This window comes from Electrona antarctica (assembly GCF_951216825.1).
Source record: "Electrona antarctica genome assembly, chromosome: 1".
In the NCBI taxonomy this organism is placed as follows: Eukaryota; Metazoa; Chordata; class Actinopteri; order Myctophiformes; family Myctophidae; genus Electrona; species Electrona antarctica.
The window spans coordinates 44,508,006-44,533,855 of NC_136806.1; the positions used below are offsets into that span (position 1 = coordinate 44,508,006).

Below are 25,850 nucleotides of genomic sequence, written 5' to 3' on the forward strand. Positions count from 1 at the left end.
GCACGCGGCTCAAGTACTGTGTGTGTTTGTGCGCGTGCTTCTGTAGTATTTTGTTTGCATGGCCCTGACAAATACATAGCGCCTGTCACTGTCCTTTACCTATCAGGGATACTAGTAGCCCCGCCCCCATACCCCGGAATTCATTCAAACTTTTTCCAATTATTGTCACTGTTACCGACTTGCCTGTCATCTTGGGCTAGCTTGGAGGCTTGAGTAGCTCCTCCATTTTGCCACAGCTTGTGCAGTATGGTTTATCTCAATGCTACAGACGTTTCTGTGAGATGCTACTAGCTAACTGCTATCATGGCTTCATTCTCTGCATATGCCAATGCTGAATGCACATGTGCAATTGCAGTTGTCTGGCCAACCCATTTAGGAACAATTGATTGATTGTCGGTATGTTAATGTGTGTGTGTGTTCCTGTTTCAGTATCATTGAGCGGACCATCAGAGCAGCAGTGGAGCAGCACTTGTTGGACCTGAAGACCTCCATCGACCAAGACCTCAGCAGCTATGAAAACCAAGCGTAAGGAACCCCTCCCCCATACACACACTACACACACACACGTTTTAGTGTTAGGTACACAATTGGTCGATTAAAAAAGGACTCAACACTTTTGAGCCAATCGGTGTACAGTTGAGTAGACGGGATGTAGGCTGATTTCCTAATCTGGCTGTTGTCGATGCAACCCAGGCATCAGTGCAGTGAGAGTGCACTGTGGAGAGGGGGCCAACCCTATAGCCTTGTGGTTAGAGGGGTGGGGGGGATTGTTATTGAAGGGATCATTCCTGACCCTTTGACACTTTGACTCCCGCCGGTGTCAGCTGACTCTATTTTGGCCACAGCTACCCACACCTGGTAACTGTCACCCCTGACATACCGTACATGTGTTCACAGTATATACTGCAGTCCTGTTGTCCTGTATTTATAGCCCCTCCTATATACAGGTTTAATGTTTGTTTTTAGTTCAATGTTTGTTTTAAAAACACCATTGACAATGATGGGAACATTTACGTCATATTGTCCCTCATTACGTCATATTGTCTCTTTATTGTTAATGGCATTTAATGTTTGTGTTGGCACAGTTTGTTTCACATCACCATTACATCACCTAATCTACATGAGTTAGACTTTAATATATTAGCGCCCCTCACTTCACACAGCCTCACAGGAGTGATTTTTATTGATGGTAATCTTTTCATTGATTTTGTTTTATCTGTGCGTCTCCTAGGACGGCCCCCGATGATCCTCCAACCCAAAGTAGCCATGATGAAGATATTGAACAGCAGACTGACCCTGAGGACAGCCCCTGCTACCCAGACAGGGAGACCCCAGTCATACAGACTGAGCAGCATGCAGAGCACAGCCAGCAAGACACACAGGTCAGGATGTGCACACAAACACCCACTAAGAGTCTGAGGCTGCCCTTAAGCATGTATTCTTTCATTCAAACTCGTACAATCTCACAATCAAAGTCAGTGAATCACATACAGGTACTTCCTCGAGAAGCATCAGTGTCATTTTAGATTTTTGCGTTGACTCGAGTGTCCTCGAGATCTGCGACACAAGCTGCTTCCACTGGTCTCTGTTGCTCAATGCCACACCAAGTTCATTCACGGTCATTCCTGTGTCCCTACTCAGGTTGACCATTCAAAAATAGCAGATATACAAGCTCACAGCACGTCACTTCGTGCCACACTGCAAGCTTGTACATCTGCTATCTTTTAAACATTTAAGGCATTTGTAGGATCGGCCTCAGGTCTTAATGGAATAAAAATCAATCGAAGATGCATCCGGGACAGATGCATCTCTAACACACTACTCATAATGTGTAGTTTAGCTGCACATGTCTGTGTTGTCAGTCTGTCGGCCCATTCCAAGGCTATTTGATAAACACAGTATGTCCTTGTTCTACTGGGCCACCATAGATTACATTTTTCTGCAGGAATAAAGTAGAGGTCTGTCACAGAATTCTTAGAACTTATGGAAGTAATGGTACATACATGTGGTTAAACACATACACTCTGCCATGCAGCAACAGAAAGAGCTTTCTCATTTTCACTTCAAACAAGCAGAGACATTTTAAAATTGCATTTATTGGCGTGGCGTCTGGTGTGGGTGTTTTTTACGACGTGGCCAAAGGCCAAGCCATCTAGAGCAGATGGCTTGGCCTCTCTTTGTCTGTCTGTCTGTCTGTAGGTCTGTGCTCAAAAGTAGGCCAGTAACTTATGTCTCTTCATGCATGATGTCATGAAACAAAGCCATCTCTGGCCATGAACGCCTGAAATGGAGAAAGGGAAAGTGAAACTTTTGTTCTTAGTTGTAAATCTAAGCATGTAGAACAAGCATTTTCATCAAATCTATCCACCTTTTTCCTATAACTAGCAATAGTCTTTGCGTTTTGTGTGTGCATAACTTCCGCTTCCTCTTGCTGTGTTGCCAGTTTTGCAATAGGCCAGGCCTATGAAAACAAGTACAAAAAAATAGAAGATCTACAAGCTCACAGCGACACATTGTGAGGTTGTACATATGTTATTTAAAAAGATATTGAGAATAAAAAATGTAAACATTTTAACAAATTGCACAAAATATTTTCAGATGGATGCCCAAAAAAACCCAGAAACTACCAATCATTTATTTACAAGCGACTTTACAGAAAAACAAACCAAAGGTTGCTTATAATAAGCAGACATGGAAACACTGGCTGAAGGAAGTTATGCACACACAAAAGACTTAGGGGTTATAGGAAAAAGATGGATTGGTTGCACTGATATTGTTTTTGCGAAGCACCTTTTGGCTGACAAGACGTATGCCTGTGTGTGTGTGTGTGTGTGTGTGTGTGTGTGTGTCTCTCTAAACTGATCTGGTTTTTCATTACATTAAAAAAAGCAATGACTTTTCTTTTCTGGCAGGCTGTGGAGGGCTCTAGCGCCGCCCTAGAGGACAGCTCAGGGATGGATATGGACACAGAGGCCCTCATCGACGCTGAGAACAACATTAACACTGCCAGGTGGGTGGATATGATGTGTTAGTTGATTGTAAGGATGGGTGACCAGAGTATCATCTTTAGCTTCAGGCCTGTAGTCGTTTCACGTCCGGGTGAAACGAGAGATGACACAACATTTTTATATATTTTTTCTCATCAATTAGTCAACTAGTACCAACAAGGTCAACTAGTGGAGTTACTAGTCGACTAGTTGAATGGTCGACTAGTTGCTTAAAGCCCTAATACACAGTACATATTCTTATCTATTATTTGACTTAAAGGTCAAAGGAACGGCCTGGGGCACCATGTTTATAGATTTTTAGTTTTAAGGAGAGTGAGTGATTCAGACAGCTTTATCCTTCTTGAGGTCAGTCACAGTGTCACAGTTTCCAGACGCACACATAATCTTAGAATCTCTCACACAAACGAGCACAAACATGAGGCAGCCATTTTGCCTTGGGTCTTTGCCGATGCATGGATCACTTGACGTGCTGTCATGTTAGATAATCAATTTAACATAGTCTGTTGGCTCATTTAATGTATTGAAATGGACACATGTGCGTGCAAGTGCGAACACACACACACACACGCACACGCACACACACACACACACACACACACACACACACACACACACTGCTCACATAAACATTACATTACATTCACTATTATACCTTTTCATGGCAGTTTGTGAAAACAAATGAAAGAATTGTTGTTGTTGTATTGATGCCTGAAACTTTACACAATACATTTGTTCTTGGTATTAAATTTGTCCCAGGAAATGCCAAAATTGTAGAAAGGTTTTGAACTCATATTGCAACCGTAGTACTTCGTATTCAGGTATTGGTCATTGTTATTATTTACGCATGTTGATGACATTAGTCTTCTATGTTTGTAGGAAGGACAGTCAACCCTGTGATAACATGGGACAGTCTGATATCATGAGCTGCGTAAGTACAAACATAATCATTGTGTCATTTTATTCATTTCAAGCAGACTATGCTTCAGTGTTCTCATGCATATGAATGGCATGACATTATTAAAATGTTTACAGATAGGCCTACTAGTCCATATCTAAAATATCAGTTTCTTTTTTTCACATGATTTTATGGCAAATGTGAAATGTCTCTGTTAATTCCTGTATCCCCCTTTATAACAACTTGCTTCATCACCTTCTACCCTCCTTTCTTTTCATTATGTTCCTCTGCCTCCCTCTCTCCCCCATTCTAGGACACAGAGTCTCGTCTGTGTGACCAGAATGCCAACACCAGCGAGGCCAATAGGAACCATTTGCCACAATGCCAACCAAACATGGGCTACTCCCCCCACCTTCAGCTCTTCCCTGACAATCAGTGGGAAGGTATATATTCATATATAGTCCTGTCTATGGAATGTCTATCAATTTGTAGTTGCTGAAGCAAACTGAGTCGGCAACACTTCACATTGTAAACTTATAGTGGACGTTTAGTACATGAGCTCATGGGAGAAGTACATTAACACATTAGGACCTGAGGCCTACAAATGCCCTCTAAATCCTGACAGCTTTCTGAAAAACACATGTTGCTACATATATCGTTGTCGGTCAGAACCCTTATCTCCATATTTTAGCTTTTTGTGTTTTTTTCTTAAACAAAATGAATGCTCTACTTGATCATACTACAGTGTATATCACAAATAGCAGATCTACAAGCTCCAAACGCTGTTTTCAGCTTGTAGATCTGCTATTTTGGAATCCTGAAAAGTAACAGTTTTGGACATATGAGGTTTCAACTGGACAGAGATGATATATAGCTCAAATCTAAAATGACTTTCCCTGCAGTCTTAATGGGTTAAACATTCAGGCTGGTAGTTCTCAGGGGAAAGCAGGGAGAGAGTCTAGTCATATAGAAAGATAAGAGGGGAATCTGCTAGTGTCAGAAGGACCAAGCTGTACCCAAAATAATACATAGCAGGCCTGTGCCATGTCATCGTGACTATGATATTCAAATGGCACAATTCTGGAGGTAATTCAACTGCAATTCTTTCTCCATCCCAACACACTGTTGTAACTTTATATCCGAAAAATGGTTTGAAGTGGCTCATCATGGATGTTTTTGTTTGTTTAGATAGATTGACATGCCACCACGTTTGACAGCAAAAGGAGATGGTGTACCATTATATAATGTGTTTTTATACTATTATTGCATCACTGCCACACAAGCATTCTTAGGTTTCTTTCAGTGAGAGGTGAAACCTTTACACTACAGTCTACTTATGCATATGTATACTTGATGCATATTATATGATGCTATTCCGTTGCATTCCCTGATATTCTTTGAGCTGTGTAAGTAGTATTTAGCACATTATACCACGGTTCGACCCTTCAGTCTTCTTCAAGTATCTTGTAAAAAGACTGAAGGGTCGAAACATGCTGTTTTGTCGCAAATACATGTTTTTTGGCACGGCACCAACAAACAGAGGATGTGTATTATATTTTTTCTTTGATTGTTTTTAAATGAAGACAGCCAGTGAGTGAATGACTATGAATGAATGATTGTCACCTCACCACAAATCTCCACTATCTCCACTATCTCTGTCCTTTCTTTCTTTCTTTCTTTCTTTCTTTCTTTCTCTCTTTCTCTCTTTCTCTCTTTCTCTGTCCCTCTCTTCGTCTTTTCTTCTCTGCATCTCCCTCGCCTCCAATCCGACCAGCATCACCCCCCTCCCATCTCCACCTAATAGATTTCTCATGTATGCACCTGCAGAGGGAAGGCCATGGTAAGTAGTATGCCATCCAGCCACCTCTCTCTCTCTTTCCCTCACTGTATCCCATTCATTCATCTATCCGTTCAGGTTCATCTGTACTGTAAATCCAACCACCCATCTGTAACCTTCCATCACTAAAACACTTCCTCTCAGGCCTTTCTTCCATTCCTCATCCTCTCTCCAAGACTCTTCGTATTCTCCTCCGTCACGTTACCATAACCTTGTTGCCTCTCTGTAGTGGTAGTGCAGTTTGAGGAGTGAGTCAGAAGGAGCATGCACGTGTTTTTGACTGTCTGCTCCATCTCAAATCCCCCTGGCTAAGACAATGGGCTTTTATTCCTAACCTCTGTCCGTGTGGGTGTGTAACTGTGTGTGCATGTTTGTTTGTATGCGTTTAGCCACTCTATGCGGCCTGTCAACGGTCCTCTCCATCTCTTCCCGTCACACAGACCCAGTGCCAGCCTACAGGGCGTCCTGGCAGGACGACAGCGAGAGTGGGGAAGCTCAGCTGTCCCCGCTGGCCGGTCGCATGGTGTCCCTGCCTCCCCTGCCGCTGGACGAGGAGGACGAGGAGCACCTGCTAGCTCGCCGCTTCCTGGACTTCGGGGCGCATGGCGCCCATCGGTTCCTGCATCAGGACCCCGACGCCATCTCGCCCACCAAGACACAGAGGTGAGCGAGCGCCGTAACACTGCATTATGTGATAATAACAACACTTAGAAGTTTTGTAATGAATGAGCTGTAACAAAATACGGGAGTTGCACTTTAAAAAAAACCTGAAAATGTAATAATATAGTAGTGGGGCCTTAACACTGTCTTAAACCATATATATTGTATATATCACCTTTTACTTACATTCTAAACCCTATATCTCTGCTGTCCGGAGGAAACCTCATAACTCCAAAATGTTCATTTTTCAGGAAATGAAAAAAATTATATATATATATATATATATATATATATATATATATATATATATATATGACCTTACATGCTCTCCTGAATCTTATATATATCCTATATTAGTAATCCTATATCCTCTATATACACTTTATACAGTATATCCTATATCTCGAAATGTATGCAGTTCTAAATACTATATATTCTATATTGTGTAACTTTAAACGCAGGCCCCGCCGAGCATCATTTGGCTCCAAAGAGGCTATCAGAGGAGGGGACTCTGTGTCCCACCAGCTCACCAAGAAACTGCAGCACCTGAAGAAGAAGATCAAACAGTTTGAAGATCAGTTTGAGAAGGAGAGGAACTACAAGGTAAAGAAAACAACTATATAATGGAGTGTGACATGCTGACCAAAGAAAAGCATTTTTACTGAAAGAATAGCATATTATTTTTCTATATTATTATCTTCTTTCATTATATGTCGTCAGATCTTATAGACTGTCTGTTATTGACATGTGGACAAACTCGTGGATTACAAAAAACAATGCAGTAATCTTGGTCTCTATACTGCCTCCCCATGGCCTCCTGATGGAAGGGAAAGGAACTGGTTGGAATAATGTGTTCCTTCCATGTCCAACCGGGGAAACTACCCCATGACAGGTGAAAGAAGTGGCTTGGACTCCTCATGCATTGAAGGAAGCATGAGATCAGTCCGTTGCTCTCCCCAGTTGGCGGAGGGAGTGTAGAGCCGAGGATTGATTGACATTGGATGAAAGAAAATGGGTTGCAAAAAACAAAAATTAATTGTAGACTACAGTGCTCAGTCAATACAACTGATTTCAGTCGTTTCGATTCCATAGAGGTCAGCATGTCATCTATTAAAGAATGTTATTCAGCGAAAATATCCTATCTCTACTGTATAAGATGAGGATACTGTATTAGAACATTTGAAGTGGTCATGTTCATAAGCGTTATCCATGCTTTCCGCAGCCCTCTCATGGAGACAAGGCAGCTAACCCCAAAGTTCTCAAGTGGATGACTGACCTCACCAAGATACGCAGGCAGATCAAAGGTATTGTGTGTGTGTGTGCGTGTGTCTGTGTGTCTGTGTGTGTGTGTGTGTGTGTGTGTGTGTGTGTCCTGGGTTGATTGTCCGTGTGGCATCCTGTTCCTCATCGGGCAGCTTGACCCCTCACTTCTAACCCTTGACCTCTGTGATGGTGCAACACTGCATGCATGCTGGCCACACACACACACACACACACACATGCTCCATTTTGGGAACCCCATCTAGACGGTGCTTCCTTGTGATTCCATCATCTGCTTCCACAGGCGTGCATTCAGCATGCTCAACCATAATGGTACCTATTGTATTATAAACTATTTGAACGGCCTGGGCTTGAAAACTCACTTTTTTACCATCATGCTTAGCTGCTGGTAGATCTGAAGCTACCTTCAATTTTGATTCTGACCCCCTAGATACCAAATAACTGTTTTCTTAATTTTTTTCTTTCTTAAGATATTTTTGGGGCATTTTCCCCCCCGCTTTTATTGAGAGAGACAGAAAATGCGGAGAGAGAGAGTAGGAGATGACTTCAGGGGATGATTCAGCAAATGGTGTGGCTGTCCGGAAATTAAACCGGGTACTCGCTGAACAGCATTGTGCTCATATGGTAGGCGCCTTAGAGGTACCACATTTGAACTCTTGTCTACGAGAAGAGATAGGCCCTGAAGTCTACCTAAGTTGCAGGAATTGTTCTAAACTTCTAGTAATTTCGGTACGCGTGAGCAAATTGAATACCCTTGATGTACACTGGTGGGATAGATTGTATGTGGTTTCACCTTCCCGAACAGAGGCTCCCGGTGAACAAGTTTGTCTGTCCTTGTGATGGCGGCAGCTCTCCTTTGCAAGGAGAACTCTGTGGCCCGAAGCGCTTCTCTCTTTATTTCTCTTCTCTCTCTGTTTAAAAACAATCAAACAAATCAAAACCAGACCAATTAACGGCAACACCCGCTCTCCTGCTTCCTCCCTCCTTCCCCCACCCACCGACTGGTTGATTGATTGACTGATTGGGCCAACCAGGACGCCAGCACCACCTATTGCCCCGAAGCACCTTGAGGCACCAGGCGTTGCTCCATTCACACAGACGCCACCACCCCCCCTCCCCCTCCTTCTCCTCTCCCCACACGCCCCCCCATCACACGCTTGTCCCCCAGCCTCACCCCTACTCTGGCCTCTGCTCTAAACAGTACCACCTCAGTAAGTACCCAACCCTCAGTAAGTAGAAAACATAACTACATATATGTACCCTTTACTTTACAATGTTACTACACTCACAACTTACCCAGTGGTAACTCTGTGACACGCACGCTACTTCACGGGCTTACACTGACCCCGCAAAGTAGTTTTGATTGTTTTTTACCGTGCACCGTGGGGAGAATGTCCTGTTTTTGTTCTGATTTGTTTCCTTTGGTATGTTTGTTTGTTAGCCTTGTGGTGGTAAGGTTTGGACTTGGTGTTGTGTGACTGTGTGGTAGCTGTGGTTTCATTCACTGTGTGTGTGTGCGTGTGATTGCGTGCTCTGTGGGCGGGCTTCCCTCTATCTCTGCATTGTGATTGGCTGCTTGTCACCATGGCAGCTGTCCATCAACCCTCCTGCATGCCTCAGCCGTCCAGTTGTGAAGTGAGACCATTTTCTGATGAAGATGGGCTCAAATTATGCTCTCTCTCCTCCATCTCTCTGCCGTCTGTCTTGCACTATTCTTTCTTTCTTTTCATCGATCTCTATCGTCTCTACCTTTTCTCCCTTTCTCTCTCTCTCCAGATGCTAAACACCGTGCAGAGAGCGAGCTCGGTCCGCTGACTCGCCCTCGCAGCAACACCCTGCCCAAGAGCTTCGGCTCCACGCTGGACCACGCCACCCACGATGCACCGGGGGAGGGGCGGGGCCAGCGGCCCACCAAAGAGGAGACCCTGGAGCTGATCCAGCGGAGGGTCCGAGGGAAGAGACAGGAGGACGGCTGGCCCGACGATGTCAAGGTCAGCACACTGACCCTGCAGGTGTTGCTCTGTGGAAGATTTACAGAGGTTCTGGAGAAACATGCCGTAATACAGTTCTGAGCTCCATGAGCAATAATTGTAGACATGCCATGTTTGAATGACTCTCAACCTGCCATGTCATTAATAGGACAAAAAACATTTGCCTATAATTATATGCAAATTCCTTCTGTTTAGTTTTTTTCGTCTTTTTTAGAGTGGCGCTAGCCGCTCCTATGCACAGCTTTGTGTATGTGTGTCTGTCTGGATGAGCACGGAATGAGCTCAGCTGATTGGCTGATGTATGATTATGTATGGTGATAAGCTCACACAAGTGTGACTTTTGAAAATACAGTCCATGCCTGGCAATGCGCACAGCCAAACTATATGCAGACCTTTTGGTAATGTGCTCGGTATGCATAGTTTATTTATAGCTATTTTTTCTAGGCGTGCACGATTATGAAATTATGACCGATATCCGATATCTGATTATTTGCAGGGTCATATCTGCCGATACCGATTCTGACCGATTCCGATATTATGCAGAGGACCACATTGAAAACCATCATAGGCCCTCTAGGGGGTTGGCCCAAAGCCTGTTAATAAAGTATTCAATCAATCAATAAATAGCCTATACTCTTTTCCAAGTGTCTGTTTTCACAACCGAATGACTACTGAAAGAGATGAGTACACAAATTAAATGTAGAAAAATGTAAAGATTTTACATCATATTTGATTTGGCTTTTGTTCTAGACTAGAGGTACTAGACACTTTTGATTTATATTGAACTCATTGATGATCTTTTACATTTTTCATTTAAAAAACTATTTGCTGGTGAAAACCGATTCAATAATCTGTATTATTTTATGACCGATCCGATACCGATATGACATTTGTATGGCCGATCATGCCACCGATTAATCATGCATCCCTAATGTTTTCTATTCTTCATAATGTCAAAGTATATACTGCTCACTCTTCATTTACAGTATGACAGTGTTTCATTGTAAGCATCCATCTCGTTCGTGTAGACAATGACCAAGGAACAGCTGTCGTGTGAGAAGATGGTCCTACAGAAGAACCTACTGCACTATGAAGGCCTGCATGGAAGACCTGTAAGTCATTATTACCTCGTTCTTTTCTCCCCGATGTAGATGATGTGGCCAATTGATTCCTTCCCACACACATTTCTGTTAGTTGTATCCTACTGACCCACCTGCCAGTGAGGAGCCCCCACCGGGAGGATGTAGAACCATCGTCAACCTAATTGGATGAATGGATATACCTTCTCTGCTAGCCTTCAGAGACCTTGACTCTTGTGTTTTGTGTTTTGTCCTTCACCTTCGCAGTCTTGTGTTTATATCTAACACCCTGAGCGGCATAAACAGAGGTCTCCGTCCTATCAAATAGTATCGCTCGACGCTCAGGACGGAGATTAATCACAGGACGGAACTTTATTGATATCATAACCGAGCGCACCGTTCCACAGGCTGGGAGCGCCTGTTGGGCAACATCCGATGTCATTTCCGGCTGGGACGTCATCCAAAATGTCCCCCCCCACCATTTTAGTGGATGAGACCAAAAATCTTAAAACGTGAATAACTCTAAATCAATCCGTCCAATTCTAACCAAAGATTATGTTTTTGACGGCCCATCGCGGTCCTGTCGCTAGTCGCGTTAGAATTAATCATACCTCCCGTTGTTGTCGATCGCCTCGGGGGTGTTTTGGCTACATCTAGCTACTTCAGCTACATCCAAGATGGCACCTGGTGCACCTTGAAATGTCCTCCGTTGCTGCAAATCACTGGGCGCTCTGTTTTAATGGTCCTAAATACCCCCGGGCGTTCGGGGTGTTAACTGTTCTCTAATATCATGCATCATATAAAAAATTACTTTATTGATCTTTCTCTCTCTCCGTCTGTCTCTCTCCATCTCAGGCGACCAGAGAGGATCGTTTGGTGGTCAAACCTCTGTATGATCGTTACAGACTGGTCAAACAGATGCTCACCAGAGTCAGCATCACACCTGTTATAGTATGTTTATTACACACACACACGAACATTTGGCAAAAATTGTACATCGAACTAGTCTTATTTTTGTTCGCCTCAATAAATGAATGTAGAAATTCCCTACAGTTTGAACTTTTATTGCCACGCGTAGAATTGCCTCGCCTCAATTTCTCCTCTCTCTCCCAGGCGTCTCCCACAAGTAAGAGGCGTGGCCAGATCCTCCAGCCAATCATCGAAGGAGAGACCTCCCACTTCTGTGAGGAGATCCAGGAAGAGGAGGAGGAGGAAGAGGTGAAGGCTGGAGGTCAGGGAGTGGAGGAGGAGGAGGAGGAGGAGAAGAAGGAGGAGGAGGACGGCGGCGGTGGAGGGGAGGTTCCCAGAGACGGCTCAGAGGTCATCATGGCTCTGGCCCCCGTGTCCCCCCTAACTGAGGCCGGTCCACTGAGCAGCCAGAACCAGAAATTCGCTCTGCCTGAGGGACAGAGCGAATGTCCAATCGGGGACAAGGGCCAGACGGAGTGTCCAATGAAAGCGAAGCTGGAGGAGTGCTCGGGGAAACTGACTTTGGACCTGAGGCTGTCTAGTTCCAACGCCTCGTCCATGTAAGCCAGGAGATGTGCACACTGCAAACACGCACATGCTTTAGACACACATGCACCTCACATACTCTTGCTCTTTATGCAAAACCATGATCCATGCACTTGCGGGTGATTAAAACACAAATGTTGACTTAACTTGCACAGATACACATTTGAGCACACAGGAACATGCTCGTGCATGTTTGTTATATATAATTAATGAGCGAATGTGTACAAATGGTATGTACAAAAAACATCTTTCCACAGGCCAGAACTGCTAGAACAGCTGTGGAAGGCCCGAGCAGAGAAGAAGAAATTAAGGAAAACCATCAAAGAGTTTGAAGAAGATTTCTACCAGCACAACGGCAGGTAGGTGGAGACGACCTCACCGTACCACTGTTTGTACTAGGGATGCACGATTAATCGGTAGCATAATCGGAATTGGCCATATCAGCCATAAAAAAGATACTACAGATTACAAAATAATACAGATTATTTAATCAATTTTCACCAGCAAAAAATAATGATGATCTCATTCAGTAGGCATTCAGTTGTGAAAACAGACACTTGGAAAAGTATTATGCTATTATTTGATTGATTGAATACTTTATTAACAGGCTTTGGGCCAAGCCCCTATAGGGCCTAGGCTTTTTTTCAATGTGGTCCTCTGTATAATATCGGAATCGGTCAGAATCGGTATCGGCAGATATGACCCTGCAAATAATCGGAGATCTGTCATAATTTCACAATCGTGCACCCCTAGATTGTACCACTGAAACATCATGGATTTAGCTCTGTAATGTAACTGCTGAAAACTACAACTAACTATAGCCACACACAACACAGACTTTGGAAAACCCTAGCCGCAATTTGCAACACCAGCCTTTGATAGCCCATACATCCAAACAGAAAAGTCCTATCTGATTGTACAACGTTAAACTCCCCAACATTGCAGCTATATAGAAAGCTTGAATTATCCTCTTTCTACCTGCAATCATGAAAATCCACCTTAGATTTTCTTCTTAGCAGCTACTTTCTGCTAAGAAGTGCAGGTGATAATGTTTTCAAAGTGTTGGAGTTTGGAAGCGCTCGCTGGAAGTCACTCAACGGTTCTGTGTACCACCTGTTTTGAATTTGCACATAATGCAGGAAGCAGCAGCACGTTGTGTTAATGAAAATGTCGTCCTGCTGTAGGAATGTTCAGAAGGAGGACCGTGTGCCCATGTTGGAGGAGTACAGGGAGTACAAGAGAATCAAGGCCAAACTACGCCTGCTCGAAGTCCTCATCAGCAAACAAGATTCCTCCAAGTCCATCTAGTCCCGCACTCCCACTCAGAGAGCATCGTCACCACTGAAAGAACACTCGCCCCTCCGATGGCCTTCGTCGTCCGAGATGAGCCGTTGTGAGGGCTGCGCGAGTCACCCACTGCTGGCCATACATGACATCACATCCTACGTGACCCCCGTTTTCTCCAACACGATCCCAACGCTTCCTCACCTGCTCTCTAAGCTGCAGGCCCTCGCGTGTTACGGAGGAATGTTTGTCGTCATCGGTTTCGGCTGTCATCTCCCCCTTTCCTTCTACCACAGAAGGAGAAACAAAACATCAGAACTCAGAATTTCTGTTTCACAAACCTTTACTCTTATCTGCGTTATTTTTCATCTGTGTTCTTTTGTTTGTTTTTGACATACTGAGAACTGGCATTTTAAACGCTTTTCACTCAGTCTTGTTTTGGTGAGGCCGTGAGTGTGTGGGAAACAGGACCAGTCAAACAAGCCCCCTTCCAAGCTATACCATTGGGCCTCGAGAACGATACAAGTTGGTTGTTTATCTGTCAGATTTTGAGACTGGTGTTGATGGGACATCTGATTTGTTTTATGACTAAGCCGCAGAGATAGTTTCTGTGTGTGTGTTCTTGTTTAACCTGTATACACACACGTTTGTATGCGAGACACTGTAATGTCCACATTTCTTGAATGAAAAATTACTTTAGAGTTTCACTCTACATTTGAGTGGAGAGTTGAGCACTTGTAACTCTGCGATAAAGACAGTCTTATGTTTGAGTGATGCTGACATGAAACCGATTTGAAGGCACAACTCACTCAATTCACAACTCTTTCTTCAGTATTTTTCTTTCACTGTTCTCCGTTTTTATTTTCTCAGGAAGAAAAACATCATAGATTGACATGCAGTAGTGTCCTGTCTGCAAAATAAGTCTGGACTCGTTTGGAGCGTTTTTCTGTGAAGTCCTATTGTCTATGACAATATCCTAATGAGAAGGTGGTCATGGGAAATGCAGTCCCGTTTTCTTCTGTTTCAATGTGGCTTCTTTTTGGTACAGTAGTCTTGGAATATGGTGCAGCACAAGAGTGTGTGTGTGTGTGTGTGTGTGTGTGTGTGTGTGTGTGTGTGTGTGTGTGTGTGTGTGTGTGTGTGTGTGTGTGTGTGTGTGTGTGTGTGTGTGTGTGTGTGTGTGTGTGTGTGTGTGTGTGTGTGTGTGTGTGTGTGTGTGTGTGTGTGTGTGTGTGTGTGTGTGTGTGTGTGTGTGTGGTCAATCTTTGGGGGACTTATGGGGGCAGTAGGTACATAGGTAGGCACTTGGCTGGGTTTGTCCCACGATGTGTCCCATCTCTAAAACTAAAGCATGATTGGCCACGGACAATATATATATATTTTCCCTCTACAGATTGGACCAGAGGACACTATCGGGAAAGCTACAAAACCTAGCCATTTACCACTATGCAGAATGTGATGAAAAGGCATACATCACACCACATCCTGCTTATTGGTAAATGAGTGGCAGTTTGTAAGGATTTACCTGACACCATCAAGGCATGTTTCCCAGTATTCTAGAATCTAGCTGGAGTAGATTCACGCGGTCATTTAGCAACTTCCGTGAACCGAGATAGAGGTGCTAACATGGTTGCCCGTGAAGGCCGATGTGGCCAAAATGCATCAAGATGATCCATCATTCAGTACTTGATCGATGATCGTAGCTTCTAAAGTTGTCTTGCCAAATGCTACCAATGCAGAGTTGTACTTATTAGTTGACGAAGGCAGGTAGCTTGAACCGAAAATGAACAGCTCACACAATGAGATTGTTGCTTGGTTGCACGTCAGTGGCACACACCGAGAATAGCAGACCTACAAGCTCACAGGGATGTCAGTGTGTTGTGAGCTAGTAGTCGCATCCAAGTGTGAATTGGGCTATAGATGGTCTTTCCTGTCCATGGAAAGACGTCTCACCCCTGTGAGCTTTTATTTGGTGGTTGGAGATAGATTGAGGAAGGCAGATCACACAGTTAAGAACTGCAGATAAAATTTCGCTTCAAAAAGTCCAACTTGTTGTGGGTGAGACGCAGATGATTTGCCCCAATGCCTGAAAGGCTTTTCTTTTTTATTTCCTTTTTTTCATATTGCCTTCTCCTTTGTCTTTATTCTGGTGTTTAGTCCACCCTTTGTTAGCTAGAGCCAAATGCTGGTATTGTTTGGCTGTGGCGGGTATATTTACTCTGCCGAGCACTTTGGCGGGTACCCAGTTCTAATTTGTAGGTCTTATTATATTTTTAAAGTGGCTTGTGATTTGTGGGATATCCTGGTCTCTGTGGTCAGTTGATGAAAAAAAAGCATCAGTTTCCTGACCTAGTTGGGGAAGGATAACACTAAAAGTAAAAAGGCTTTTAGCTGTGTGTCCAGTCAGTGATTATTGCATTTAGGAAAGGGGCTAGGAGAATGACCATGTGAGGCAGGCCACGCCTGGAGATGGATGTGGACTGGCCAGTATGTGTCACAACTTTGATACTTACTTTGTTCACGCTTCCTCTTCGTAGAGATTAAGAGCCCAGCAGCCTGTTGTCTTGTTTGTGGTGGCTTATGGCATTTCTGTTTTTTGAAAAATGCTCTGAACGAGCCTGCGAACAGAGGCTTTGTGAATGTGTGTGAGCGTGATAATGCACACAGACGTGTGTACAGTATGTGTCGGCGTAGGTGAGAAATGTCAGCATGGTAGTGTGGAGGGGGGGCGGGGGGAGGGGGGGGGGTGTATATACCTGTTATTTGCACAGCATTCAGAGAATGCAGCCCTTGTGTGTTTGTCATTTTCTTTTCTAAAAAAGGCACTACTATATATATATATATATATATATATACACATGTGTATGTATGTGAATATATATATAAAATCTCCGAAGGAATGAATGTCAGAAACATTTAAATTATTTCAAACGACACGTTTGGCTTCCCTGTTTTATTTTCACAGTTTCTGAGACACCCTGAGAATGTGTTTTTTGTTTTGTTTGTCGTTTTTCTATTATTGCAATTACTATCATAACCATTATTTTGTATGATTATAATATAATCCTTTTTTGTATCCTCATACTAATCTCACTTGTACAAGCAGCTGTAGTTGCTAGCCCTGGCGATTTGACAGCCAGACAGATAGTAATCAGCCCCCTCCCCCCCTCTGTGTAATATAAGCTAATCTAGATGCAGTACTGTTGTAGGCTTGCATGGCAAAAGAAAACAATAATAATAATAATAGTATGAGTAACATTGTATTGTTTCTATCATTTGTGCCATGAAGAAGAAGCAATAATAAAAGAAAGGAAAAAAATTATTGTACCAGTATGTGGAAAGTCTACAGTATATTGGGTTATGGCAATATTGTCGGGTCAATGTGTGCGTGTGTGTCTGTGTTTACGTGTTTGCATTACAGGGATTCATTTATTGTCTCCGTTTTCAACATGGCAGCCTAAATACCACTCGCATGCACAAGCACATACATACAGTACACATGCACGGTGGAAGAAACCTGTTGGGATGTCACAACACATGCTGTGTTTTTACCACTGCTGTTTGCATAATGGGCTCATGTTTGTTTGGTTGCACTGTAGAAAACCAATCTAAAAATAATTTTGGACTGAAGAAGTTATCCATATGGACTGCCAACAATTGAAGTGTCATACCTGAAATCATAACATTCCAGTTTATATCAGAAAGTGAAAAACAAAAACAAAAAAAACATCAGTTGTCAACTCCTGTCGGTTCCAAAGGGCTTTCTTTTATCTTTAAATAAAGATCTTTTTCCTCGACTGCAAACCGGCAAACGATTTTGCACCCCATTTTCCTATGGAGTACCTTTTTTTTTCTTTTTTCCCTTCCAGTATAACAACTTGTGTATTCTTTGCCCTGTAACTGCAACAGAGTGGTAAAACTCCTGCCAGGTTCATCCGTTGTATGTATTGTTGACCCTGTTGGTAATGCCATCTGTGTACATGCTATCACAAACACACATTATCCAACAAATGCTTGTTCCATCAACCTTTGTTCTGGAATTTATAGCAGAAGTCCAAGACAAAGATATGGTAGAGCCACCCACCCACAACTCTATTTTTACCCTCGTTTTGATCATTTTGATGACTGAATTGTGTTTCTGTTCATGTCCACACTGTCCAAACTGTTCCAATAACAGCGTAAAGGGTGCCTCTAACTCTTAAGATGTGAAAATACCAGTTTAATGACCAGTCATTAATTTGTGTGAATGCTTTATCATATCTTTGATGGATTTTCCTATAAAGTCCTTTGGCCAAGGTTTTTTTGTTTGTTTGTTTTTGTGTTTGGTGCCGTACAACCGCTCCCCCTCTCCTTTCCCGATTTCATATGTTAGTCTACTGTCTTTTATCACATCATTATACTCTACGTATGAACGTATATCTGCAAATGTTTTATTTTGCGAATGCTTTTTTTGTTTTGTTTGTTTTCCCCCATTGTTCCCCTTTTTCAAAATGATGACGATCAAGTACAATCAGTACAGAATACATTTTGAAATGTAAAAATAAAGATTGTCATTTACAAACGGCGACATCTACTCTCTTGGTATGGATTGACAATTACGGAAATTCATCAGAACCTGTTAAGTGACGAAAGTAGGCCTATTAAAACCCATTTTGGGCGGGAACCCCTTTTGGTGTTAGCATTATGTTATGCTTTAGCTATTGAAAAATAGCAGATCTACAAGCTCATAGCGTGCCACCGAGCTTGTAGGTCTGCTATTTTCGAAAAATCGAAGAACGACTCGTATAGAAACAAAGCTTTTCCAGAAAACTGTCAGGATGTAGACATTTTTAGAATCTGATCTCAGGTCAAAATGAGTTAACAAGTTAACAAGTATTACATTTGATGTATTTAACAATAGCCTATTAAAAGTTAGGTTGTGTGTGTGTGTGTGTGTGTGTGTGTGTGTGTGTGTGTGTGTGTGTGTGTGTGTGTGTGTGTGTATATATATATATATATATATATATATATATATATATAATAGATAGTTCGTATAATGGCATGGCAATGGCATAGATCTTTTATGAAACATTACCACTAGGCTAGCTAACCCTGCTGTCTCAGCAGAGGCCTCTGGTGGGCATTAGCTGTAGTGGACAGCTGGAAAAAGGCACAAACTGCTTGCCCTATTCAAGGGAGGCTATCTGAGTTTACTACAGCTTTATGTAACAAGAGGTTCGGGCCGCTACGCGGCCCTCACCCCTAGCGCCATGCGTCACCAATCAAACTACAGCTAATATACACAACCTGTGGCTCACATAGACAGTGTCTTAACCTAGAGAGCCACCATGATCTTTGAGAACCTCCTCAGCTTTCCATCTCTTTCCAGTGTTCTTCTCCAAAACATGCTCCAGAGTGAAAGTAAACAGGGCTTAGCTGGGTTTGAACTGGCTCACATAGACATTGCCTTAACACTGGGAGCCACTGATCTCTCTGAGATGCCTCATAGTTTGGCTTCTGTTTTAGGTTGTTCTTCTTGGGATCATCGTTGTAACAGCGTTTGCAGTTCCATCACATGTCTTTAGTGCTTTGTTATCATGGATGTAAGTCAGATAAAAGAGAGGAGAACACAGATCACGATTGTTAAGAGTCTGTCCACATTGTGGGTTCAAATCCCACTGCTCTATACTCTGAACAGGGCCGGATTAACACCTCTGAGGGCCCCTGGGCACTGAAGCTCGAAGGGCCCCCCTTCACGCACGCGCAACATTTTTGCTGTTTTGGAGCCGTTTTGGGGCAGTTTTATGCCATTATATTGGCCTATTTCCAGTCGCCTACCCCCCCAGAGTGACAGCCAATCTATCGCATTGTTGCTGCTTTACACACAATTGCACTTTTCAGCTACCCTTCTCACCAACAATAAAACACTAATCTTTTTAGACACCATCTATTTCATTCGGATTAGCAGGGACATTTTCTGTGGATCCGGCCCTGACTCTGAAACTTTACTTTGAAGAAAGAAGAAGATAAAAGAGCACGGAAATCTCACCCATGCAGCCTGGCAAAGGTAGTGATGGTAGAGCGGAGAGATTGCTGATCCCTAGATGTTTGCACTGCAGCACTTGCAGGTTCAAGCCTCATGCCACCACCACTTAGGCTACTGGATCCACGAGACACTTATAGAACAAGGAAAACAACTGAGGATAAGTAGAAAGAGAGAGAAATGTTTGGAGTTTGTTTAGTTAGTTAGTTAGTTAGTTAGCTTAATTTATTGTCCACGTGTGGAAATTTGTCTTCGGTCTCAACAACAGTAAAAAACAAACAGCGACAACAACAGCAACAACACTTACACAATTATTTTCATGGCAAAATGCAGGACAACAGTGGCAAATACATTAAAAAACTGCCTTAATGGCATTAGGAATGAAGGAATTTTTAAAGATTTTACTTTTTTTTCCTCTAAGTACTGAGGCTAGGTTCACTATTCGCTGCAGCTTGCTTCTTCCTTTTACATTAAGATTGCCATACCACATTGCCATGTTAAAAGTCAAGATTCCCTATATCATGTTCTTATAGACTGTTTCCATGATATGCTTGCTCACTCTAAAGGAGTTGAGCTTGCGTAGTAGGTGGAGGCGTTGGTTACAAGTTTTAAAGATCTGGTCAGTATTTTCACTGAAATTGAGTTTGCTGTCAATAATATGTGCCATAAGTATTTAAAATACCCCCACTATTTGTCCACTAATTGTAATGGTTCCTTTTCATGAATGAAGTTATTTTGATACCAGTTCTGAAGAGATGACACATGTACTCTGTATCACTGTATGCTTCCTCCCCCCTGTGTCCCCTTTCTACATTAAGGCAACCAGGGCCATATCCGCATATTTGAAGAAATGAAACATATCCTGGTCTAACTGGAATTCATTTGTATATAAGGACAAAAGTACGGGGGATAAGATAGTCCCCTGCGGAGCACCAGTGTTAAGCACAGTGATGTCGGACAGAGTATCATTAACACGGACTTGTTGAGGACGAAAATCACTCCGAGACCATGGGCTATAGTCCATTGTCTCGAGTGATTTCCGTCTTTTTTTCAAATCCTCAAAAATGATGAAAAACGGCATGCTATAGTATGCCGTCTGAGATGGGCTACAGCCCATGGTCAAAAATGATGAAAAACGAGGATTTAAAAAAAAAGACGAAGATCACTCCGAGACCATGGGCTATAGTCCATTGTCTCGAGTGATTTTCGTCTTTTTTTCAAATCCTCAAAAATGATGAAAAACGGCATGCTATAGTATGCCGTCTGAGATGGGCTACAGCCCATGGTCAAAAATGAAAAACGAGAATTTGAAAAAAAGACAAAAATCACTCCGAGACCATGGGCTATAGTCCATTGTCTCGAGTGATTTTCATCGTTTTTTTTTTTCAAATCCTCAAAAATGATGAAAAACGGCATGCTATAGTATGCCGTCTGAGATATGCTACAGCCCATGGTCAAAAATGACGAAAAACGAGGATTAAAAACAAAAAGACGAAAATCACTCCGAGACCATGGGCTATAGTCCATTGTCTCGAGTGATTTCCGTCTTTTTTTCAAATCCTCAAAAATGATGAAAAACGGCATGCTATAGTATGCCGTCTGAGATGGGCTACAGCCCATGGTCAAAAATGAAAAACGAGAATTTGAAAAAAAGACAAAAATCACTCCGAGACCATGGGCTATAGTCCATTGTCTCGAGTGATTTTCATCGTTTTTTTTTTTCAAATCCTCAAAAATGATGAAAAACGGCATGCTATAGTAAGCCGTCTGAGATGGGCTACAGCCCATGGTCAAAAATGACGAAAAACGAGGATTAAAAACAAAAAGACGAAAATCACTCCGAGACCATGGGCTATATATAGTCCATTGTCTCGAGTGATTTCCGTCTTTTTTTCAAATCCTCAAAAATGATGAAAAACGGCATGCTATAGTATGCCGTCTGAGATGGGCTACAACCCATGGTCAAAAATGAAAAACGAGGATTTGAAAAAAAGACAAAAATCACTCCGAGACCATGGGCTATAGTCCATTGTCTCGAGTGATTTCCGTCTTTTTTTCAAATCCTCAAAAATTATGAAAAACGGCATGCTATAGTATGCCGTCTGAGATGGGCTACATCCCATGGTCAAAAATGATGTAAATGAGGATTTGAGAAAAAGACGAAAATCACTCCGAGACCATGGGCTATAGTCCATTGTCTCGAGTGATTTCCGTCTTTTTTTCAAATCCTCAAAAATGATGAAAAACGGCATGCTATAGTATGCTGTCTGAGATGGGCTACAACCCATGGTCAAAAATGAAAAACGAGGATTTGAAAAAAAGACGAAAATCACTCTGAGACCATGGGCTCAAAAATAAGTCCATTGTCTCGAGTGATTCCCGTCTTTTTTTCAAATCCTCAAAAATGATGAAAAACGGCATGCTATAGTATGCCGTCTGAGATGGGCTACATCCCATGGTCAAAAATGATGTAAATGAGGATTTGAGAAAAAGACAAAAATCACTCCGAGACCATGGGCTATTTATAGTCCATTGTCTCGAGTGATTTCCGTCTTTTTTTCAAATCCTCAAAAATGATGAAAAACGGCATGCTATAGTATGCCGTCTGAGATGGGCTACAGCCCATGGTCAAAAATGATGAAAAACAAGGATTTGAGAAAAAGACGAAAATCACTCCGAGACCATGGGCTATAGTCCATTGTCTCGAGTGATTTCCGTCTTTTTTTCAAATCCTCAAAAATGATGAAAAACGGCATGCTATAGTATGCCGTCTGAGATGGGCTACAGCCCATGGTCAAACATGAAAAACGAGGATTTGAAAAAAAGACGAAAATCACTCTGAGACCATGGGCTATAGTCCATTGTCTCGAGTTATTTACGTCTTTTTTTCAAATCCTCAAAAATGATGAAAAACGGCATGCTATAGTATGCCGTCTGAGATGGGCTACAGCCCATGGTCAAAAATGAAAAACGAGGATTTGAAAAAAAGACGAAAATCACTCCGAGACCATGGGCTATAGTCCATTCCCGTCTTTTTTTCAAATCCTCAAAAACGGCATGCTATAGTATGCCGTTCGAGACCATGGGCTATAGCCCATCGTCTCGGAGTCATTTTCGTCTTTTTTTCAAATCCTCAAAAATGATGGAAAACGGCATGCTATAGTATGCCGTTCGAGACCATGGGCTATAGCCTATCGCCATGGTCATAAATGATGAAAAACAAGGATTTTAAAAAAATAGGAAAATGACTCCGAGACGATGGGCTATAGCCCATGTCTCGGAGTGATTTTCGTCTTTTTTTCAAATCCTCAAAAATCATGGAAAACGGCATGCTATAGTATGCCGTTCGAGACCATGGGCTATAGCCCATCGCCATGGTCATAAATGATGAAAAACGAGGATTTGAAAAAAGACGAAAATGACTCCGAGACGATGGGCTATAGCCCATGGTCTCGGAGTGATTTTCGTCTTTTTTTCAAATCCTCAAAAATGATGCAAAACGGCATGCTATAGTATGCCGTTCGAGACCATGGGCTATAGCCCATCGCCATGGTCATAAATGATGAAAAACGAGGATTTGAAAAAAAGACGAAAATGACTCCGAGACGATGGGCTATAGCCCATCGTCTCGGAGTCATTTTCGTCTTTTTTTCAAATCCTCAAAAATCATGGAAAACGGCATGCTATAGTATGCCGTTCGAGACCATGGGCTATAGCCCATCGCCATTGTCATAAATGATGAAAAACGAGGATTTGAAAAAAAGACGAAAATGACTCCGAGACGATGGGCTATAGCCCATGGTCTCGGAGTGATTTCCGTCTTTTTTTCAAATCCTCAAAAACGATGAAAAACGGCATGCTATAGTATGCCGTCTGAGATGGGCTACAGCCCATGGTCAAAAATGATGAAAAACGAGGATTCAAAAAAAAAGACGAAGATCACTCCGAGACCATGGGCTATAGTCCATTGTCTCGAGTGATTTCCGTCTTTTTTTCAAATCCTCAAAAATGATGAAAAACGGCATGCTATAGTATGCCGTCTGAGATGGGCTACAACCCATGGTCAAAAATGAAAAACGAGGATTTGAAAAAAAGACGAAAATCACTCCGAGACCATGGGCTATAGTCCATTGTCTCGAGTGATTCCCGTCTTTTTTTCAAATCCTCAAAAACGGCATGCTATAGTATGCCGTTCGAGACCATGGGCTATAGCCCATCGTCTCGGAGTCATTTTCGTCTTTTTTTCAAATCCTCAAAAATGATGGAAAACGGCATGCTATAGTATGCCGTTCGAGACCATGGGCTATAGCCTATCGCCATGGTCATAAATGATGAAAAACAAGGATTTGAAAAAAATACGAAAATGACTCCGAGACGATGGGCTATAGCCCATGTCTCGGAGTGATTTTCGTATTTTTTTCAAATCCTCAAAAATGATGGAAAACGGCATGCTATAGTATGCCGTTCGAGACCATGGGCTTTAGCCCATCGCCATTGTCATAAATGATGAAAAACGAGGATTTGAAAAAAAGACGAAAATCACTCCGAGACCATGGGCTATAGCCCATCGTCTCGGAGTCATTTTCGTCTTTTTTTCAAATCCTCAAAAATCATGGAAAACGGCATGCTATAATATGCCGTTCGAGACCATGGGCTATAGCCCATCGCCATGGTCATAAATGATGAAAAACGAGGATTTGAAAAAAAGACGAAAATGACTCCGAGACGATGGGCTATAGCCCATGGTCTCGGAGTGATTTTCGTCTTTTTTTCAAATCCTCAAAAATGATGCAAAACGGCATGCTATAGTATGCCGTTCGAGACCATGGGCTATAGCCCATCGCCATGGTCATAAATGATGAAAAACGAGGATTTGAAAAAAAGACGAAAATGACTCCGAGACGATGGGCTATAGCCCATGGTCTCGGAGTCATTTTCGTCTTTTTTTCAAATCCTCAAAAATGATGCAAAACGGCATGCTATAGTATGCCGTTCGAGACCATGGGCTTTAAGCCCATCGCCATGGTTATAAATGATGAAAAACAAGGATTTGAAAAAAAGACGAAGAAAAAAATACGAAAAAAAAAGACGAAAAAGACGAAAATGACTCCGAGACGATGGGCTATAGCCCATGGTCTCGGAGTCATTTTCGTCTTTTTTTCAAATCCTCAAAAATGATGGAAAACGGCATGCTATAGTATGCCGTTCGAGACCATGGGCTATAGCCCATCGCCATGGTCATAAATGATGAAAAACGAGGATTTGAAAAAAAGATGAAAATGACTCCGAGACGATGGGCTATAGCCCATGGTCTCGGAGTCATTTTCGTCTTTTTTTCAAATCCTCAAAAATGATGGAAAACGGCATGCTATAGTATGCCGTTCGAGACCATGGGCTATAGCCCATCACCATGGTCATAAATGATGAAAAACCAGGATTTGAAAAAAAGACGAAAAAAAAAGACGAAAATGACTCCGAGACGATGGGCGATAGCCCATGGTCTCGGAGTCATTTTCGTCTTTTTTTCAAATCCTCAAAAATTATGCAAAACGGCATGCTATAGTATGCCGTTCGAGACCATGGGCTTTAGCCCATCGCCATGGTCATAAATGATGAAAAACAAGGATTTGAAAAAAAGACGAAAATGACTCCGAGACGATGGGCTATAGCCCATGGTCTCGGAGTGATTTTCGTCTTTTTTTCAAATCCTCAAAAATGATGCAAAACGACATGCTATAGTATGCCGTTCGAGACCATGGGCTATAGCCCATCACCATGGTCATAAATTATGAAAAACGAGGATTTGAAAAAAAGACGAAAATGACTCCGAGACGATGGGCTATAGCCCATGGTCTCGGAGTGATTTTCGTCTTTTTTTCAAATCCTCAAAAATGATGCAAAACGGAATACTATAGCATGCCGTTCGAGACCATGGGCTATAGCCCATCGCCATGGTCATAAATGATGAAAAACGAGGATTTGAAAAAAAGACGAAAAACACTCCGAGACCATGGGCTATAGTCCATTGTCTCGAGTGATTTCCGTCTTTTTTTCAAATCCTCAAAAATGATGAAAAACGGCATGCTATAGTATGCCGTCTGAGATGGGCTACAACCCATGGTCAAAAACGAGGATTTGAAAAAAAGACGAAAATGACTCCGAGACGATGGGCCCATGGTCTCGGAGTGATTTTCGTCTTTTTTTCAAATCCTCAAAAATGATGGAAAACGGCATGCTATAGTATGCCGTCTGAGATGGGCTACATCCCATGGTCAAAA

At 42.5% G+C, this 25,850-nt stretch overlaps 1 protein-coding gene across 1 annotated transcript in view; it reads left to right on the forward strand.

Moving 5' to 3' along the window:
- The window catches only part of fam13b (family with sequence similarity 13 member B), an 86,950-nt gene extending 70,685 nt beyond the window's left edge, over positions 1-16,265 (forward strand). Inside the window, exons 9-24 of the mRNA XM_079502926.1 lie at positions 430-525; positions 1,232-1,382; positions 2,913-3,010; positions 3,885-3,936; positions 4,217-4,346; positions 5,678-5,743; positions 6,181-6,403; positions 6,862-7,003; positions 7,623-7,704; positions 8,716-8,892; positions 9,458-9,672; positions 10,701-10,784; positions 11,607-11,702; positions 11,865-12,280; positions 12,524-12,625; positions 13,451-16,265. Of these exons, the coding sequence (XP_079359052.1) occupies positions 430-525; positions 1,232-1,382; positions 2,913-3,010; positions 3,885-3,936; positions 4,217-4,346; positions 5,678-5,743; positions 6,181-6,403; positions 6,862-7,003; positions 7,623-7,704; positions 8,716-8,892; positions 9,458-9,672; positions 10,701-10,784; positions 11,607-11,702; positions 11,865-12,280; positions 12,524-12,625; positions 13,451-13,574 (2,254 nt within the window). The 3' untranslated portion in view covers positions 13,575-16,265. The remainder of the gene's footprint in view (positions 1-429; positions 526-1,231; positions 1,383-2,912; positions 3,011-3,884; positions 3,937-4,216; positions 4,347-5,677; positions 5,744-6,180; positions 6,404-6,861; positions 7,004-7,622; positions 7,705-8,715; positions 8,893-9,457; positions 9,673-10,700; positions 10,785-11,606; positions 11,703-11,864; positions 12,281-12,523; positions 12,626-13,450) is intronic.
- The last annotated feature ends 9,585 nt before the right edge of the window (positions 16,266-25,850 follow it).